This window comes from Pygoscelis adeliae, unplaced genomic scaffold (genome assembly GCF_000699105.1).
Source record: "Pygoscelis adeliae isolate BGI_AS28 unplaced genomic scaffold, ASM69910v1 Scaffold145, whole genome shotgun sequence".
Taxonomy (NCBI): Eukaryota; Metazoa; Chordata; class Aves; order Sphenisciformes; family Spheniscidae; genus Pygoscelis; species Pygoscelis adeliae.
The window spans coordinates 2,290,874-2,310,797 of NW_008824866.1; the positions used below are offsets into that span (position 1 = coordinate 2,290,874).

At 42.8% G+C, this 19,924-nt stretch overlaps 1 protein-coding gene across 1 annotated transcript in view; it reads right to left on the minus strand.

Annotated features, from left to right (window-relative positions):
- ESRP1 (epithelial splicing regulatory protein 1) overlaps positions 1-19,910 on the minus strand; it is a 23,066-nt gene extending 3,156 nt beyond the window's left edge. The window contains exons 1-11 of the mRNA XM_009324417.1: positions 19,750-19,910; positions 19,416-19,544; positions 18,423-18,536; positions 15,773-15,887; positions 7,122-7,220; positions 6,963-7,017; positions 5,021-5,131; positions 4,798-4,930; positions 4,672-4,714; positions 2,885-3,186; positions 1,141-1,359 (exon numbers count right to left, since the gene is read on the minus strand). Coding sequence (XP_009322692.1) covers positions 1,141-1,359; positions 2,885-3,186; positions 4,672-4,714; positions 4,798-4,930; positions 5,021-5,131; positions 6,963-7,017; positions 7,122-7,220; positions 15,773-15,887; positions 18,423-18,536; positions 19,416-19,544; positions 19,750-19,881 — 1,452 coding nt within the window. The 5' untranslated portion in view covers positions 19,882-19,910. The remainder of the gene's footprint in view (positions 1-1,140; positions 1,360-2,884; positions 3,187-4,671; positions 4,715-4,797; positions 4,931-5,020; positions 5,132-6,962; positions 7,018-7,121; positions 7,221-15,772; positions 15,888-18,422; positions 18,537-19,415; positions 19,545-19,749) is intronic.
- Positions 19,911-19,924: the final 14 nt, after the last annotated feature.

Genomic DNA, 19,924 nt, shown 5'->3' on the forward strand with positions numbered 1-19,924 from the left:
ATCTGACAGCTTTTAGGCAGGGGTGGCAGACAGCCCACACACCAGTTTCTTCGTCCAGGTTCTTTCGTTACTGCTGTCAAGGGCTGATACTACTGTAAACCATTACTTGTGCTTTAACATCTGCGTGTTTTCTTAGCCTCTCCTAGCCCTGCACATTCCTTATAGTTTTTCAGCCTTAGCTAGATCAAGTCCTCACAGACACAGGAATCTCTTTAGATAGAGAGGTACTGGAATAACTATAGTCTCTTCTCCCTCCCCACGCCCCTGAAACACAGAAGCCCTACTCCAGGACAAGGAAGTATTTTGTAGTTTCAGCTTAGGCTTAGTGTCAACCAAAACAATTTTAGAAGAACCGTTTTTATACCACAATAATCAGTGTAGTCAGTGCAACCACTCAGGGCATCTCCATAGTTAGAGGAGCTGCCATCTCCTCCCCCTAAAGTCACGAGGCTGTGCAGATAAAGGCGATCACAACAATGCACAATCCTTTGTCTAAAAAGTTTTGGTAGAAACTGCTTCCAGAAAACAATGGCAAAGATGTGACTGTTTACACATGTCAATGAGCTGTTAATCTTGGTGCTTAGCTGTGTGTTTAAAGAAAGCAACCACACAGCTCAGGAAACCTGAAACTTCAGCTGCTGACTTATGCCATAGGAAATCCTGTCTCTAAAAGGCCGCAGTCACGTTTGTCCTCAATATACCTGAGGCACATTGTTCAGCAAGGCAGGGGAAAACCACTCCTTTGAGAGCTAGCTTTGCCCACACTTTTGTTTTGAAAATAATCCTTGCCTGGTACAAGAGGAATTATGCATGCTGTTGAGTAGGACTCTTCAGTTCAATCCTCCTACAGTGCAGGATCACAGCTGCTGCTCTGGGAGCATCAACCCCTCCAAGACTGTGGCTCAGCTTTAGGCACATGGGACTCAGTAACAGAAACCACTCTACAGCAAATGCAGCAGCAGGGTTCAAAGAAGCTAGCCCATCTATTGCCAGTACACTTTTAGAGGAGAGCTGGAGGCCAATTAATGCCATTAGTGTCAATCCCAAAGGTGCTTCCCTGTTGATATCATCATCATCAGGACTGTGTTCCCGTATACAGGCAGTTGGCACAGACTAGCTAGAAACATGTCGCCTACCAACCTGGTGATTTAGTACCATGTGAACTCCATGGGTCCGAATATCTGTAGAAAACTCCCCCAAGAACTCCAGGATGTCCTCTATAGTAGCAGCATAGGGAAGACCACGCAAACGTATGCAGTCTCTGACATTAGTGGGAGGCACAAATTGTTGAGGTAATACTGGAAGAATAGGAGGTGTCGGGAGAGGAATGAGAGGTGTAGAAGAGTACCTGTTCAGCACCTGTGCAAAACAGAAAAACAGAGAGGTTACAGAAAGCCTCCTTACTCATTCTTCTACTCAGAGGAACTGAATGTAACACCAGTGCCATGTGTTTTCACTCTGTGCAGTATTTTAAGAAACAAGTGAGCTAGATTCTGGGCTTAAACCACAGCAGTGGTGCTTAGAATTCAGATGTTTTAAAGTAAATCTTTGGATCATTCTTTCTTGAAAAACATAATTTTGTTTTGGAGAATTTACTTGAACTGTTATGCAACCCTCAGAAGACCTCTTAAAACATGAAACCTGTACTTCTACAGTATTTTTATTGGGAAAATATCCCAAAGCATTCTACCATCTAGAGTCATGGTTGCACTTCTACCCAAAAATATCTCCTCTGCACAACTTTAGGAGAGTCTGGGAACTAGAAGCGTATTTCACTACAGAACAGCCCTGACTTGAGATGCAATAGTCCACCAAGTAACGTAGGCGGTGTTACTGAGTCACAGTATCTGTAACAGAGTCATGCCTTGAGATTTCTTGTTACTAATTTTAACAGTAAAAACCCTGCCTGGTCAAGAGTTCACTGACTATTCAATCACTACCCTTTAACTTTCTGAGCAAGATTAAGATTCATTTACATTTATACCGGTATCAGAAGGTTTTGCTAAACAAAAACTTATGAGAGCACTTGAGAAAAATATAATGATAAGAATAAGTGTTGCAGCTATGCCTTTCTCATCATCAGTATCATCCTTCAAATGAGGCACTGAAATCTCTATATATTTGGGAGATCAGAGCTGTGCTATTGCTTGGTTACAATGACATGGTTATTGGTTGGCCATAATTTGCATCATAGACGAAACCTTTTAGAATCATGTTCAGACCTCAACTGAAGCTCTGCAAATCTTTGGAGACATACATACACAATCCTTTCAGCCCTACTTCCTTTTCCTGACAGCATAACTGCAATTAATGGTCCATCAAGCCATGTTAGTGCAGGAGGGGGCACTCTTCAGACCCAGGTTCACAAAGTCCTCTGCTAGGTAGTTAGTGCTGGCAGAAGATGGCTGAGACCTGCCCTTGGAGGCAATTCATAGGACTCTTCAGATACATTGCTCTAAAGACAACTACATCAAAAGGCTCTGTTTTTCTGTGCCAGTGACTAAAGATAAGACTTTTAGATCAAGATTTGTTGCTAATGCTCCTCCTGAAAGACCATCGTTGGACTTAGACAAATTCAGCATCTGTAGTGTAAAGCACTAAACCCACATAAACTTTCCGCTATAACTGCTGTTTGCAAGGCTATTGGAAGCCAAAACCCCAAAGGTTTGTATATGTGATTGAGAATATCCATATACCATAAGATCTTACACAGAGGGAGCAAAACCTCATAGAAATTCAGACAGTACTCTTTCCAGTCAAGAGTGAGAGAAGAAAAAAGAAGCTTTCAAGTCATGGCCAAGCAGTATTTGCTTCCACTACTGTATGCCAATGTAGGAGTTTGGATTATAAGAAGCCAGTGTTTGTAAGCTTTACACCCACCTGCCTGCTGAGCTTCCGCTGCAGTGCTCCTGAAGAGCTCAATGTACCTCTTCCCCAGCAAGTCCTTATGCTTTTTCAGTGCATTTTGTGCATATTCCTCACAAGCAAACAACACAAAGGCATCCCCTGTTGGCCTGCTGTCAGGGTACGTGACAAACAGGACTCCCTCCTTTCCTCCTGTTACAGGGCAGTGCTGGCCAAAGAATGTCAGCACTTCTTCTGTTGTTACGTTGAAAGGAAGACCTCGCATCCTGACAATCACTTGGTTTTCTTTCGACAAGAACTGTGCAACCTCGTTGGAAGTGCCTTTAACAAAAAGAAGTACAGAAGCACTAAGTCTAGGCAGCCACATAAAATCATGAGCAAATCTGGCACAGGTACCTCCTTTTCCCCCCACAGACAGTTTTTGGGTAGGTAGAACAACATTTGCCTCCAAAGTCAAGAAAAGATGTCCCACTTTGTTAAACTGGAAATATTGTATAGGACACTTCCCATTAAAGTCTAACAATGTTACTCCATCATTTGGAAGAGATTCATCCTTATTCAAAGGGAAAATAGAAAATACTTACAATGTTCAGACCCCAAGGAAAGCACAGTCTGTGAATCTCTTGCATGAGCAGTATCTGTGCTACCGTGCACCTCGCCTTTCTAACTTATGAATACCTTTGGCATGCTCTGAAGCCACAATATATAGTAACCAAGTACCCAGACCATTGTGCTGGGAGAGAAAGTTGGAAGGGCATATTGAAAACAGCTCAGGAATTTCATCCTACCTGATAAAACTGTCAAAGTCTGCCAATTCTACTTTCAGTATCTCTAGAAGACCACTGATGCTCATACTTACAACACTACCCTAACCAAAGCTAGCTGCTAACCAACTTCACATCTTAATACGGTCCTTTCACTTACAGCTAGCTCGTTCTGCAAAGAAGCTTGGTGGTGCCAGACATGCACCATTTTTCCCCAATGTCAGTGTGCAATGTCTCTACTTTGACTAGTATAACTATTACCAAGCCTATCAATTAGCTATTTATTTGACAGCTTAATAGCCTCTCCTGCTCTAAAGCCTCAACCTCAGACATCCAGTTAGTCATTTACAATCCCCGGACCAAATCTCTGTCAGGAACCAGCAAGGACCTTAAGGTAGTATTGTAGATACACAACAGCTTATTGGATCTTAACTCAAATGTTGTATGCTTACAGTCATAAAGGGGAAGAAAAGAGACCATGGGAGAATTTGTAGAGCAAGTTTTGTAGCCTTTCAATTCAAGGCTGCAAATATTTCAATATTCCCCTTAAATAAGCATTCCCTCTAAATTCCCCCTTTAGAGGCAAAGATTTGATTTGAAGAAAATCAGTTCCATAAATCCCTTGTCATTTACACTGCGATATCTGTTTGCTTTTACGTGCAAGTCTCCACAGCAACAGCAGTCATATTGTTTTGAAAAACTACTCTGGTTTTGTTTTTCAGCAATCAATAACACTTAGGTTCCTCCAGTTAAGAAGATGGCCTAACAAATTAAATTCATATGCAAGATCACCTTGCCTGATCAAATCCTTATTTGATAGGCTGCTTGAAAATGGCAAGAATGTGGAAAAAAAAGATGAACAGATAAATCATGAAACGTCTTGGACTGCTGCTAGCGGAGTACATAGTAATCAACACACCAGCCAATTACTCGTTCAAAGAAAGAAAATGAAAGGCCTCATCCAACAGGAGCAGTTTACAGCCAAAAGTTAGTTACAGATGCTGATGGAACCAACCCTCCCTTCTCACTCCCTAAAAATTACCTCCTGCAATTTTAAGGAAGTCTTCACCTGTTGCCTTGTATACCTAAGGAAAGAAAAGAGAACAAGTGATTGGCATGCTATTTGCACTCCTATTGAGAAGAGGATTTCAAAGCCAGTGTCACGCACCTCAATGTATCGATTCCCCATGTGATGCTTGTGCCTTTGTAACGCTAGATCTCTATGCTCTTCGCTTACAAACCTCACGAGAGCCTCCCCATTCCTCCTACCTTGGGCATTGAGACAGAGTGCAGCACCTCCCCTGCAGGATTTAAATCAAAAGAGAGATAAAACTCCATGACTGTCACAGACAAGGTACTACAAATGTAGAGGTGAATTCTTAGCTACTAACTTGGCGATATTTAGGCCTTTGAAGAATCTCGCTATGTCCTGGTCAGACGACTGCCACGGCAATCCTCTTGCTCGGATAACAGCATTGTCATCCACAAGTTCCATCTTGCTGCTGCAGGCACAGAAAGAGGGAGTAATGCAGAGACATCTGCCTGTAGTATCTGACACACACCACCCTCCCTGCTTGTCACCTGTGCTCCAGGGACAGGCTTCTGTCCCTGCTCTGTGTCTCCTGGATGTCACCGCCAGGGCAGTGAGGGCTAAGTGCCACCACCATCCAAAGCCACTGCACATGTCTCTCCTCAGGGAACATCTGCTCTCTTAAGCTGCCCCTTTCCTGCTTCACCACATTTGCTCCTTGAGCTCTCATCTCTTTGAGCATGTTTCCCATGTACTCCCCACTCCTGACATACCAATGGTTTGTGCCTCTCCATTGCGTGAACAGGGTTACTGGTATAAAATTAAGTTTGCTATTCTAATCTTAGCTAAGTGGAAATTGAAGCAGAGCAGTTATATTTAACTGAGGCTAGTGCTTATTATTTGTACTGTGACAGTGTGTAAGAGCCAGTCACAAGCCAAGACCAAATCTGTTCAGGGTTACACTCAGCACAGAGGACTCCTGCCCAAAGGGTTTAGCCTTAACATTGCTTGTTCAGGCCATCACTGTGCTACTAGAGACTAATATAGCTACAGGCTATGTTGGCTGCTTAGCATGGGAATAGCTCAGCCACAAAAAGCCAGGTTTAATTGGTCATTACCACAGTCTCTTTTGTTCTCTTACATGTTAAAAGTGCCATGTAGAACAAAACACTTACAGCTACCCAAGGCTGCCTTTCTGGCTATTGCAAGGACAGATTTTTGCACAGAAGAGACTATGGGATTGATTAAGCAGATGAAGTGCTATTCAGCAGCAGAGGACTCCCTTGTATAACAGGGCTGTGGTATGCCCTGTTGCAGGAGGATCATGTTTCTCACTTACATTTTAATTTCTCAGGTGGCCTTTCTGTAGGTGTCTGTCCCAAACTCTTCCCCCCCTGGCCTCCTAATTCTGTACTTCTCACTATCACAAATAAGATGTGAATCTTCCACCTCATGCCAGGATTTTGTTAGTGAAAGGGAAAAAGCTTAGAACAATGCTAAAACATAACCCCTGACCCAATCTCGCTGGATACTTTCTGCCAATATTGTTGCATTCTTTTCTTGCTTCTTTTGGCTCACAAGTGTGAGCATCATGTACCATTATGACAGTTCCTTAATCTGGAAGAGGGAAGTAAGTATTCATGCAAGATGGGAATCTAAATAAGGTCAGTTTAAGACCAGCCTCTTGTGATACTGCAGAGGGAGTATCCAGCAAGCCACTGATAAAAATCTGTATTTGCACAAATAAAAGCATGATTACATTTAAAAAAACCCCAACAACAGAACAGTCATAAAAAACAGATAATGCTTTATGTTTAAAATGTATTTGGGAAGATGGCAATCATCATAGCTTAAGCAATTTACTGGTAGCACAGTATCTTTATGGAAATGTTTCTTCCCTATAAAAAAAAAAAATCATTATGTGTATTCAGTAACTGTGAAGCAAATGGCAGAAAAAGTATGAGTTACTACCAATAGGGTTACTTCTGCAAAAATGCTTGTGTTCTTTGTTAATAGCACAACACACTTAACACCCATTATAAGCACTTATTAGCAGAACCCAGAACTACCAGCAGCTAACAGGCAACACTGAAGGCTAGCAAGACTGTCTTGCATCTGATCATAGAATATCTGTTCCCTTTCCCACTTAAAGCATCTGATTTATTCCCACAGCAGTGCCAAGATAAATAAAAATAATGGTTACAGCTATTTGCAGATTAGGAATGCAGAGAAGTACAGCTTATTTAAGCAGTATCTTAAAAAAAAGGGGGGGGGCACCGCAAGAAGAGGGAGATGGTACTTACCAAGGCCCACTTTCAAATTTGTAGTTCACTCTTTCTGGATCTGAAAATCTGTGATCTATGAAATACAGTACAAGTTATTTTCTTTTTCCTCAGCATACAAGAGAGGCAGGAAAAAAACAAGCAAGCAATATAGAAAATTCGTTCATCACAATCACTTACTGTATGGTTCAGATATTAGTGTTAAAATAATATTCCCCATATCTTCAACTTGAGAGGCTCCATAGGGAAATGCTGGACTGTTCTTGTCAAGATTTAAATCTTTATGCTGGAGTTAAGTCAATCATCACCAAACAGATTTCTAATTGGCTTCCTGCTAGAGCAACACGCTTTCATGTTATCCTTGATGGTAAGTCGCTTCTCGGGGAAGATTTAATCCATTTTCCTGCTGGAATACATTAGCTGTTCTGCCTTGGCCTCTAACTACTGCCACCTGCGGGAGTGTGAGGTCACTCCAGAAAGTGTCTGGGGACACTTAATAAGACCCCATAATAAGGACATATATATTTAATACACTCATGCATTATGTATGCTTGACAGACAGATATACTTTTGCATGCGGAAGAGACTGGAGTCCTGTCCTCTTTAATTAACATCTTCTTTAATCATTAGGGGAAGATTTGGGGAAGGAGGAGAAGCAAACCATCAACTAGAAGCTCCAGAAATAGGAGGATATACCACATGCTTTCTGAACAAGTAAATCCCAAAGTAGAATAAATATCTTACCACTTTCACAAAATTCACAAATGGCACCTCGTCTAAACGTTGCCTATTAGAAGTTACAGCCCGAGTTTTTTCGCTGTTAGACAGAAGCATTTTGAGAATCTGGTAAGAACACACCAAATATAATTGCGGATAACCAAGAGGCAAAATAGAGTCCCACAACCCATACCTTCTTCAGTATGAGGGATTTTGGAAGATGATAGCAAGGATAAGCTCTCCTGCCAATAGAGAGCGAGAAGTGTTCTGTCCTAGGAAGACAGGCTGTAGAATGACCAGATAAAATCCCCATGTTCATAAAGGGAGTCCGATTTAAGTTGCACATACCATCTTTTTCACACAGTTTTAAACACAGTTTACTATGGTATCTCTCCTGCTTCCTGTCATATTTGCCCCTCTCTAACACCAAGCTACAGGACTGTAAGATTACTTGCAACTCTACTGCATAATTTATAAAGCCAATTTTTAAAAAGGTCTTTTCTACCCCCACCTCCTTCTTTGACGAGTATAGGGTAAAAACAAAAAACAAGTACAGAACAAGAAGTGAAATATAAAGCAGCCTGGGAATAGGACTTGCTTTTTTGACTTTTTATCACTTTGCATCAAGACTTTAAAGCAAAAGTGAAAGAGTTTCTTAAACAAGACCTATCCTGGCATGGCAGTACAGTAACACAAGACATTCAAAACAGTCAAATGCACCAATTATTTGCCCACACTCCCCCAAAACTACATTAGACACATTTCAAGTGCTCAAAAGAGTCTGCATTTCGGTGCTCAAAAGTTGCTTCTCAGTCCAAGATAGCAAGGTTCCTCTTAAAAGAAAAAAGTTTTCTCCACATAGAGCTGAGCACATTTTTGAGTTGGCAGATGCCTACATGAAGGGCAGGGAACGGAACAGCAGCTTCTGTTAGAAACAGACACCACACTCCAGCTTTGTCCTATCATCTCATCAACAGGGGAGACAGCACAAATTTCATTGTGAAATAAAGTCTTCCCTATTATTTGTGGGATGACTGCAAGTCACTCCTACAAAACATTTTTTTAAATTGCTTTTGAAGTTTAACTGTTATCTTGTTGTGAGATGAAAAGAATTTCAACTGAATTAATGAACTCCTCTTCCACAGCAAGGAAAGGAAAGCTGCTGTGCCAACACGATACACTTTGAGGCTAATTTGATTTTGAGGCTTTGTTGGTTTTAAGTGTGCACTGGAGTATGGAAGGCAAGAGGATGGTGCTTAGTCTTACAAGAACATTTGAAGTTTAAGTGAATTATCATAGTTTAAAAAAAGAAAAAACTTAAACCAGCGATTCTCTCCCCTCCAACTACTTGACTAAATACAGTTTGCTAGCCATTGCAATTACCTTCCCTCACAGTACCTTCTTTGGAGTAAAGTAGTGAGAACATTAAATGGTTTTCTTAAAAACCAAGCTAAAAATCCTGAACAAACCACATGCAACCACCCCAAAGCACAGCTTAAGAGACCATCAGTATTTATGACAACAAGAAACTTCTTCATTGCAGTATCTCTTCCTAAGCTGCACGCTCAAGCTCATCTCCTTCCCTGCCCCCTGGGGAAAGGGGCTTGAAAAGAAAACAAATAATCCACAAACAGACTCCCTTGCAGAGAGGATACTTAATCAGCACCACACAGATGTTTCTGGGCACCTCGTGTATCAGAGCAGGGAGTGCTTCTCCTCCTTTTCCTGACACCCTTCCCCCTGCAGCATCTATGAATCTAAGAGCTCCACGCTGCACTTGCGCAGAGACTCTGCTGCCCATCCAGGGAACCAGAAGCTGCTGAAGACACAGGTATTGGAACCCTGGTCTTGCTTGACCATTTTTATGAAGATTTTGGAAATGTTATCTTTCCTCTGTCAAAGTCAAGAGAAATTGGGCAGGAGTTTCAATAGCTATTATGGCAGGGGACATGCATACACATGTGCACACACGTGCGCTTGGCTGTTAGACTGTGCTGTCAAAACTGAAGAGACATTTCAATATTTCCTTTTTGCAGAGCCAAAGATCCCTACAAGTGATCAGCCACCAGAGAAGAAAATACAGCAGTGTGGAGGAGCTGGGAATTTGAAGCAAGGCTATCACACAAGGAAAAACAAACAGCCTCCCCACCCCACGTTCATTTTCTTCAGAAAACATTTTCATTGAAAATATTGATCAACAGGAGATATAGTTCCTAAAAACGCCCTAATGCCAACAGAAGTTGATACCAGGTGTTCAGACACAGGGAGTCAGTTGTGCCAAGGAACTCTAGATTAATATAAACACAGTGGGAGGGGAGGAAGAAAGTCATCAACATTAGTAGGAGTGAGAAATCGCTCACACCTTTGCCTCTGATTAGCTACAAGCAAGGCTTTTAGGCAAGATTGGAGAAGAAAACTAATAGCTTTCTGCATATGTAAAGGAGCGTGTTAATAATAACATTAATTAAGTGAAAACCTGAATTCTAATGAACAAGACTCACCACATACAGATGGACTCCTATGAACAGAGGCACTGGAAATTATGGACACTTAGGAAAAAGCTGTTAATGGAATAGTTTTTATAAAGCCCACTCCTTCTGTGAAAGGATAGGAGACCACACGTGTGTTTGTGTACAGTGATTTTTAAAGGTTGCCTCTCCTGGGTAATTGGAAGGAGTTGATTGCAGTGAATAAATTCAAGTTCACACTTCAAGAAGTATCAGAAAACACACCTGGCTGTCTAAAGCAACTATATGCAATAGCATGCACACATATATTCTAAATGAAGCAACGGGCAAAAGACACACCCAAATAACAAGGCAGGATGGGAAACAAGGACCTTCTTAAACTTGCTGTGCAGCTGCAGTACCACCTCCTGCAACACTCAGCAAGTTAGTGAGGAGGGAGCATATTCTACGTCAGAGTTGCCTATATAATATGGGAGAAATTTCTAAACCATTTAACCATTTCCTCAGATTCATCACCACAGCTTTACCCACTGCCAGCACCCTCCAAGACTTCTTCCCTCCCACTGTGTCTTCCATTTCTCAGTCTCAACTCCTTTCATAACTATGGCAAAAGAAACACTGAACAAGCAGCTTAGCTCTGAGATGACATGACACAAACTAGTACTGCAATTGTGTTCTGCACTGATCCTCCTCCCCTTTTGTTCTGTTTTTAAGTCTCTTCAGGCAGAAGATTACATCTTTTTAAATACTACTTTGTGTAAAGATAATCTGATATTATCCAGTTTCTGGGTACTATCACAGGAAATACAAATAGCAATATGCAAGATTCTCAGGTAATACCCAATAATGGACTTTTTATTGCCAGAGTTAAGTACTATTGGTTATAACTGTGCTCCACATGATTGTTTTCAAGACATGCGGGTCAAAAAAAACAACCCCAAAACCCAACAAGTTTCCATTTCAGTATTGCAGTATCCAGATTGTATCCAGCACATTAAGTAGACTGTTATGAAGTACACCTGCATTTCTACTGACAACACCTAGCAGATACTCCTAGTAAGGAATTATCCTCACAAACCCAGTTCAGAAGTGAGCAGAGCAAACCATGCACTGGAGGAAGCATGAGCTATCTGCCATTTAATGGCTTCTGCACACCCAATCTTGAGGCAAAGGATGAGTCTTCTGCAGACTGAATACAAATAGTCATGCAAGCTTTGTTCACTCCACCCTGAAGGCACTCACAGCAGTGAAAACTGGCTCAGCAAGCTTTGCAAATCAAGAAGTGCAGCAAGTATGGGAGGTACAGAGGGTGCAAGAACAACCCTGCTCCTTTTGTATACTTACACATGTTTAAAAAAAAAGATTTCGACAGACCTGAGTTCCTTTCTCTGCCAGAACATGATCGCTTCTCTCAAGTTTTTTGTTACTCAAAATTTCTCATAATTGTCCTGCTGTCACTACTCTTACACAATACTGACTAAAGAAAGTCTGCCAGAAGACTGTCTCCTACACCAAAAACTGTTTTGAGACCGTAAGTTAGGCAGCAGTAGCACTCAGAGGTAACAGTTACAACTAGTCTCAGTTCTTCCTCTGTCCCTCAAATTCCATGGCATTTTAAACATTTCCTTACCTTGCATTAAGAGAAAGCAGTGCCTGTTTGTACATGAAATTTAGGATTTTGGGGTGGGGGTTGAGGGGTGGGCAGGGAGGGGGGAGATGTAAAGCTTTCACCTGAGCTCTTGGATTTGGAATGGTTTCATTGCTGTACACAATTTCAAGTAGTTTGCTGAAAGAGTAAGTCCCAAAAGTACTTTCTGAAGGAAGAATAACCCAGCCAGTTATTTGGTTTAATATCTCTATCTTTTTCAAGGTTGTGCTTGCCTTGTCTGCAAGAAATACATAGCCAAGCACCAGCTATCCAGTATGTTATACACTGGAACATATATCTTGAATGACTGTGCAGTAGGAAATTATTTCCCCTGACTGTTGGGAGGAAGAGTACAGTCTCCATTTGCCTGTGATTTGTTGTTTAATCAAATGCTACCCATCAAAATAAAAGCATTTGGAAGATTCCTAATAATTTAAATGACTGTACAATAATACCCAGCTTTCCCCTAACTCTTTCACAGAATCATAGAATAGTTTGTGTTGGAAAGGACCTCTACAGGTCATCTAGTCGACCCCCCCTGCCGTGGGCAGGGACATCTTCAACTAAATCAGCTTGCTCAGAGCCCCGTCCAACCTGACCTTGAATGGTTCCAGGGATGGGGCGTCCACCACCTCTCTGGGAAACCTGTGCCAGTGTTTCACCACCCTCAGCGTAAAACATTTCTTCCTTCTATCTAGTCTGTATCTACCCCCCTTTAGTTTAAAGCCATTCCCCCTTGTCCTGTCGCAACAGGCCCTGCTAAAAAGCTTGCCGCCATCTTTTCTATAAGCCCCCTTGAAGTACTGATAAGCTGCAAGAAGGTCTCCCCAAAGCCTTCTCTTCTCTAGGCTGAGCAACCCCAACTCTCTCAACCTTTCTTCATAGGAGAGGTGTTCCATCCCCCTGATCATTTTCATGGCCCTCTTCTGAACCCGCTCCAACAGGTCCATGTGTTTCTTATGCTGAGGGCTCCAGAGCTGGACACAGTACTCCAGGTGGGGTCTCCCCAGAGTAGAGGGGCAGAATCCCCTCCCTCGACCTGCTGGCCATGTTTCTTTTGATGCAGCCCAGGAGACGATTGGCCTTCTGGGCTGCGAGCACACATTGCTGGCTCATGTCCAGCTTTTCATCCACCAGTACCCCAAAGTCCTTCTCGGCAGGGCTGCTCTCAATCCCTTCATCCCCCAGCCTGGATTGATACCGAAGATTGATATCTGTATTGATAATGAAGATGTTCAATGTCTGGACCCAGTACCAAGCCCCAGAGAACACCACTAGTGACTGGCCTCCAACTGGACTTTGTGCCACTGATCATAACCTGCTGAGCCTGGCAATCCATAGAATCATCATTTCATATCACACAAGTTTCCTCTCACTGATCACAGCCATCTTACACACAGGTAAATGGAGATGTAAGTACATGAAGGGACGTGCCCCCAAATCATTCTACTCCTGCTCCTACCAGTTTGTTAATGCAGGTCTTCTGCATCTCTAGTCAGTACCCTACCCTGAAACCAAACTTCTTTCCCCATCAAATGCTAACGAACCTGGCCTAGTATAGTTTGTGTGGCACAAGTCATGAAAGATTCCACTGATGCAGCCCCTTTAGCTATGGGGTGGAAGATTTGCACTTTCTAGAAGAATAACAACAAGAGCTTGGTCAGATTCTGTGCACTAATCTGCAACTTCATTTCAACCTACTCCATTTGGTTTTAATTTGTTTTGTGTCCCCCGCCCCAGCTTATCCACTTCAAATCCAAGTTACTTTTCATTTAGATATTTTTTAAATACATAACAGTCTACATAACAGTCTCAGGAGGAAAGTAGCTGTCCTGCTTACATGAAGAAGGAAAAAAAAAATCTCTGCACATAACTGTTTGGACTAGTCTTTAGGCTTAGCACCTGCTTCAACAATTTTTTTTTTTTTTATCATCACAAGCATTACATGCACATCCAGACTCTCCAAATGCAATTAACTTATACAGCTTCTGACACCGAGGAGGTTAAGTTGGTACGTTTCGGCAAGGTGAGGAGAAAGAAAATTATCATATTTGTCAATAAAAGGAAAACAAAAATTATTTTACTTTTTTGGTCCCTGCATCCTCCGCCCCCAACACTCTCAAGCAATATAGGGCAGAGACAGTTAATTCCAGCCATGTTACATAAATATAGCAAGTTTACAAATAAGAGCATCAGCAGTTACAAAACAAGACAAACCATATAAAACTAGAATGAAGTTGTTTAGCTTTATATACCTTAAGAAGCATATCGGATCCAGAATTCAGACTCACGTTGAGAGCATTTGGATAGACTGACCAAGCCTTTAGGAACTTGGAGGAAATATTACTGGCAACTGCTAAAACCACCCTCAGATTGTATTGACTCTTTAGGGGCTTCCTGACAGTCGGGTTACACAGGGTGGTCTGCTCCCCTCTCCCAGCTTGCAGGGAGTACACAGTCTGTCACTGTGCCTCAACTGACCAGTGACGCCCCAGGTGGCTACAGTTGTACGACTATTTCCACAGTGGCAAGACATACACCAGACATTTACACGAGGAGAGGGCAAAGGCATCTCTCCAAAACAGCCAAAGTAGCTCATTGTCTTTAACTTCTCCAGCTCATATCAAAGCATCCCTAAACAGTGTATTAAGTTTTTGACCATAAATTTAAGTCTCCATCCTCCAAGCTTCTAGACTATGCAATACAAGCATTTATTTCACTTTTCTACATAAAAATTCACACTCCTACACTAAGTGTGCTGTTTTGCTTCAGAGTAAGGGGAGAAGTGATTTCTGCCCCTTCACTAGGGGAGATTATTCTTAATTTGCAGATAGCAAAGCAGAGCGGACAGCCTCCAGTATTCAACCTTATGGTTAAACAAATAAAAATCCACACATACATAGCTATTTTATGCCCTCTGACAGAGGTACAAAGCGCAGGCAATACAAGTCCTGCAGTGAAAGACCAAAACAATTCAGAAGCCACAGACTCAAAAGTCTGAAAAATACCAGCTCTTAATGGCAACTACTCTATGGACACAATAAGCCAGTCAGAGGAAAAAAGTTATTAAAAACAACAAAAAATCCAATAAGAAATATAAAAAACCCTCTCAAATTCCTTTATCCCTCCTTGCTAGCTAGCTTTTGTGGTCGTTGCTTCAATAGATCGGTAGGGAAGTCAAGTGTTTTCCATGTCCAAGAGTATGTTTGAGACGAGGACCAGAGCCTGCAGCAAGAGGGGAGACTGCCAGGGAAGCAAGGAGGAAGGCACAGCCAAATCATTCACAGCCCCAGTTTCAGCTCTGGTAATTGTACATGGCACGCAAACAAAACCGAGCTAAGGCTACTAAAGAGCCAGACAGGACTAGGTTACAAACCACTTAAGACTATTCAGAGAGTAATTTTAGACATCCCTACCACTGAAAGTGGAAACATGTTGCTGACTGCATCTTACTGCCAGCCCAGCCTCACCTTGTGAGGTGTAACATGTACAGCTTCCATGAGACTGAATACCACGTGTGCCAACAGCATCCCTGTCTTAGGTTCACTCCTTCATCAAAGATTCACTACAAGTTCACATCAAGAATAACCGTTCCACCTCCTAAAAATTAAGATGGTCTCCCGACATTCACTCTCACCTAAAAATAAAATAAAAATCTAACTGATGCAACAAGCAACCTCACAACTTTAATATTAGGATTCATATCAGTGATTTAAACAAATGTGCCAGTTACACTAAACTGTGAAGTTTAAAGAGACAAAACTATAAAGGTAGTAAAGAAAACGTACAGAAATCAAGAAGAAATACAGGATTTTCCCCATGGGAGCATGCACCCTCACACGTTTTTATCTTTATGAGAAAGCTCAGTACAGCTCCAAGTCACTCATTGAAGTTATACCACCCCTAAACACGTGTTGCAAGCATTACTCACGCATCTCTGTCCTAAAATTCAGCCAAAGCTGTAACAGCAGTAGACACCATCACTGTTAAAAGGATACATTCTGTCATGGCCGCAACATCGAGTTTGCTAATGTCAGGTGAGCCAGGGCAACATTTCTTGAACTCTTTCCGCAAGTCAAAAAAGGAGTAGAAGCATTCAGGCAGTAAGACATTCTGTAAAAGGACAAAGTCACTACTGTCAGCTAGGGTGAGTTTAATCTACTTTGTCTTTAGATACCAAACTTTCTAACAATTTCCGTATAATGGGTTGGAAACACAGCCAGCCTTTGCTACAGAGAAACCCACATAGCTCTTCTTAGCCACATAAGCATGTTTATAAACTTTTTTTGCTTAAGCAGCTTCCTCTTTATGTGGTTTAAAAAGAGAAATGTGCTTTTTCACTGCCAGAGAAACATTTGCTATTATTACTAGTGCCTCAAATCCAATATATATGTAGGAAAGCAAATGCCTGCCGTTGCAACATTTATCATCAATTCTTGATTCCAATTTTAACTGTAAAAAGCCAGAGGGCACTCAGTTCAGTTTATAGAGCCAAGCAAATTTTGCAAGACTAGCAGAAGACGTTTTGGTTTATAGACAAGGCTGAGTTTTCAGAGAATAGTCACACTTCAAATATTTATTCCCTTAAAAAAACCACCCCAACAACAAAAAACCCAACTGTGTGCAGATGAGAGTTTGGTATGGTGCAGAGGTCGTCAGCCTGTGTGTGGTAACTGCTTTAATAGCAGTGTATGAAGCCAAGAGCAAGCTATGTAGTCCACTGGAAGTCAATAAAACCCTTTTCGCTTCACCACTACATCTACCACACGCTTTTAATTTTTTGAGGGGTGGGAAGGAGAAGACATGAAGATGACTTGGAGGAAGCTGTTTAAACCTACACAAACGCCCAGTCCTTCAGTTAGCTCTTTACCCCAGAGCTTCCCCACAGACAATACTTCGTATTCCACTTGGCTGTTTGTTGCCTGCGATGCCTCTCTAGACCAAAAGTAAGGGCTTTCTGTGATTTAATGACTAGTTAGCATCTTGGCATCATAACACAATGACGGGATATGTAAAAGCACATTTAGGGAGCCCAAAGAAGTAAGTTTAGGCTCTAAAACAAGTTCTGCTTTGAGAACATTAGAGCTTATCTTAGCATATGGACAGGTGCATTAGGCAAACGATACTCTTTAAAGGCAAACTTATGAAAATGCAGGTGTGCTTGCCAAGATTTCCTGCTCTAGTTTTAGCACGGCTATTTTTCTTCCTCCATGAGAGATCAAGTTCTGTACTTCACTGACATTCAGTTGGAACAGTTGAAGCCAATTCATTCTCTGAATACCGTGAGCTGCTAGATTGGTTCAGACTGGGCATCTTAAAAGAAATAAATATATTCTCAAGAGCCTAGTGATTTCTGCCTATCTGGATTTTAGTCATCCCCCACCCCAACCTCAGGATTAGGGTATTCACCAGAGAACTATTACAGGTCTCATAAGCACCTAGTTTACTTAATCTATAGGCAGCACAGAGCTGATTTCAAATTAATAATTCTTAACAAAACAGCAACAGAAGATTTTCATGAAGATTTGATTCCTATCAGTGACCCTGTTATGGTATAGAAAAAGGATGCCTATCCCCAACACCAAACAAACTTAAATAATCATAGGAGTTGTCCCTTCTTTTATCCACATAATTTAACTGTATGGAAAGATTAACGGTGTAAAACACATACCCATTACAAGTGACAAGAAAGCATTGAAAAGCTGTTTCCCCATTTTCTCACATTATACCCTAAGACAAGTTACATTTATAAGGACTGTCTCTTCACTATGAATCATGTTCACTGTTTCTTTTCCAAGTCTTCAGAAGTATACTCAGAGCACCAAAAATTATTAAAACCAAACTCATCCAATACCAGTTTTGTAACAGCACAGACTTGCAGCAGGGCCCCTTCAAAGATGAAGCAGCAATTTGATGGGCACAGAGATCAGTTGCAATGAGAGGAGCAAACAGCTCAGTTACAGAACAATGCATGTTCATAGCAAACCACAAAATGAGATGTTATTAATATTGATGCAGTTATTTCAGGACTAGAGACTCGGCATATTGCTGCAACTCTATCACTAATGAAAAGTAGGTAGGACCTCGTAACACTGTTAGTGATTTGGCAACTCTGAAGTTACAGAAAACTCTAGACTATGGGACTAGTCATCACTCATAGCCTGCCTCAAACTACGGTTCAGCTCCTTACAAATATGAGCACCGCCCTCAGAGCGTCAACTGAATACACAAAGATTGAAAGTTGCTGAAGCTAAAGGTGAATGTAAAATTTCAAAAGGCAGTTTATGATTAAGGTGGTTAACTATTTGGCAACAGTTCCAAATTCCCACTTGTTAACCCACTGTAGCTCCTACAGCTGTAGGAGCTGTGAGTACTCTGTCAATGCATTGCTCCTTTCTCAAACGCTTAATTCAAGAAAGTCTTTCTTCTAATTTAACATAAAAAGGCATCTCAGGGCTACACAAGCACATGGCGTTGCCTATGCCTTCCACATGGACAGGCTCTTTAGTCTGGTAAGCATATTAACATATGAGCGATGTTTGTACTGTGGTTGTGCGGAGGCACCCTCATACTAAAGGTAAGTTGATTAGTTTTGCAAGAAATCATACAAAGCACATTAAGACTCAAACTTAAGCTACAACTACATACCTTTTTGGAAGCTTCAGGGTGCAAAACCTGCCTAATGTGCAACTGTCCATCAGTACAGAAACAGAAGGAAGTACCTACACCAATGTTCAGCTCGTTGCTCACGGACTGATTAAACTGAAAGCAGGAACAAAAGACATACATGTAAAAGAGATCAGAGAGGCTGCACTAGGCAGTGTCATCAGTTGGTAACATGTTATTCCTGGGCAGCAGGAACAGGGAGCTGGAATTTCTTTTTGTATGAGCCTAGTCCTTCACTTCTGTAGATTTGTTTCTTACCAGCTAAGCACACGATAACTTTCCTGATAATTATCTTCACAAGGAAATCGCCCCTTTTCCCCCCTTCTACTGAGAAGTGGCCACACAGACAGTCCACATCACAGAAAAAAAAACCCTTTTCTAGGAGCATTTGCAAGAGCACTGCAAGGAGACATAAAGCCGATTGCAGAGAGCTGAGGGAGTGCCGGGGCAGTAGAACCTTTCAGACAGTGCACTCAAGCACGTTGGAAAGGAGACAGGCTTTCAGCCCTACACTCAATGAGTATCACGCACACCTCCGTTTATCTAGAGGCTTCAGTACTGTCTCCTTCCCAGGGCTGATGAGCCACCACAAGCCTTAACAGGGCCTCCCACCACCCAGCCTTTTCAGGGGGCACCTAAACTTGGCCTCTTCCAACGCCGATTGGGGCTCACCTTCAGCTGAGACTCAGGGTCCGGCATGGCAGGAGACCAGGGTAGAGGGATCCCTACCCTGACCTTCCTCTCTTGGGGTTCAGTCCCTCCCAAGGTGAATGAGCAAAAGGCAAGGGAGAAATCCCCACAAAGCCCACCACGGACCAGGCTGCCAAGTCCACACATGTCTGTGGTGCCCCTGTGCCAGGCTCCACTGCCCCAATGGTGGTGGTGGAGGGGATAAATGGATGATAACACTGCCTCTACCCCATCGGGGAGCCCCCAAGGGAGACCAGCGCCCAGCAGCCGGTTATGGGGTGTCACCTGTCTCAATGCCTGCTCCAGCGGTGGAGCCAGTGCCAGGCTCTCCACATCCACCTGAGTGATCTCCTGGCACTCAGCCGTCAGCTCCGGGTGGTCAGGCCGGACCAGCACGTCGTGCAGGTGCCCCAGCTCCAGAGAAAGCAGAGGAGGGGCAAGTCAGCTCCCCGGACTGGAGGTCCCCACCTGCAGCACCGGCCCCTGCCCTCCACCAGAGCCTGCTCCAGCCTGGGGCACCCACCCCCAGGCCAGCGCTGGGGCCTCCCCGCCTGTACCCAGCACGGCAGGGGCCAAGGGGAGCAGCAGGTCGGGGTGCTCCCCCTTCGGGGGAAAATACCTCCTTACTCCTCAGGTCGACCACTTTCCACAGGAGCTGGAGCAGCTCTCGCTCATCCGAGCCCAGCCTTGCTCCGTTGGTGCCCGCCGTGGTCACGAAGAGGATCACCAGGTAGTCGGGAGACGCCGTCATGGTGCCACCGGGCCAGTGGAAGGGATAAAAAAGGGCGGGGGGG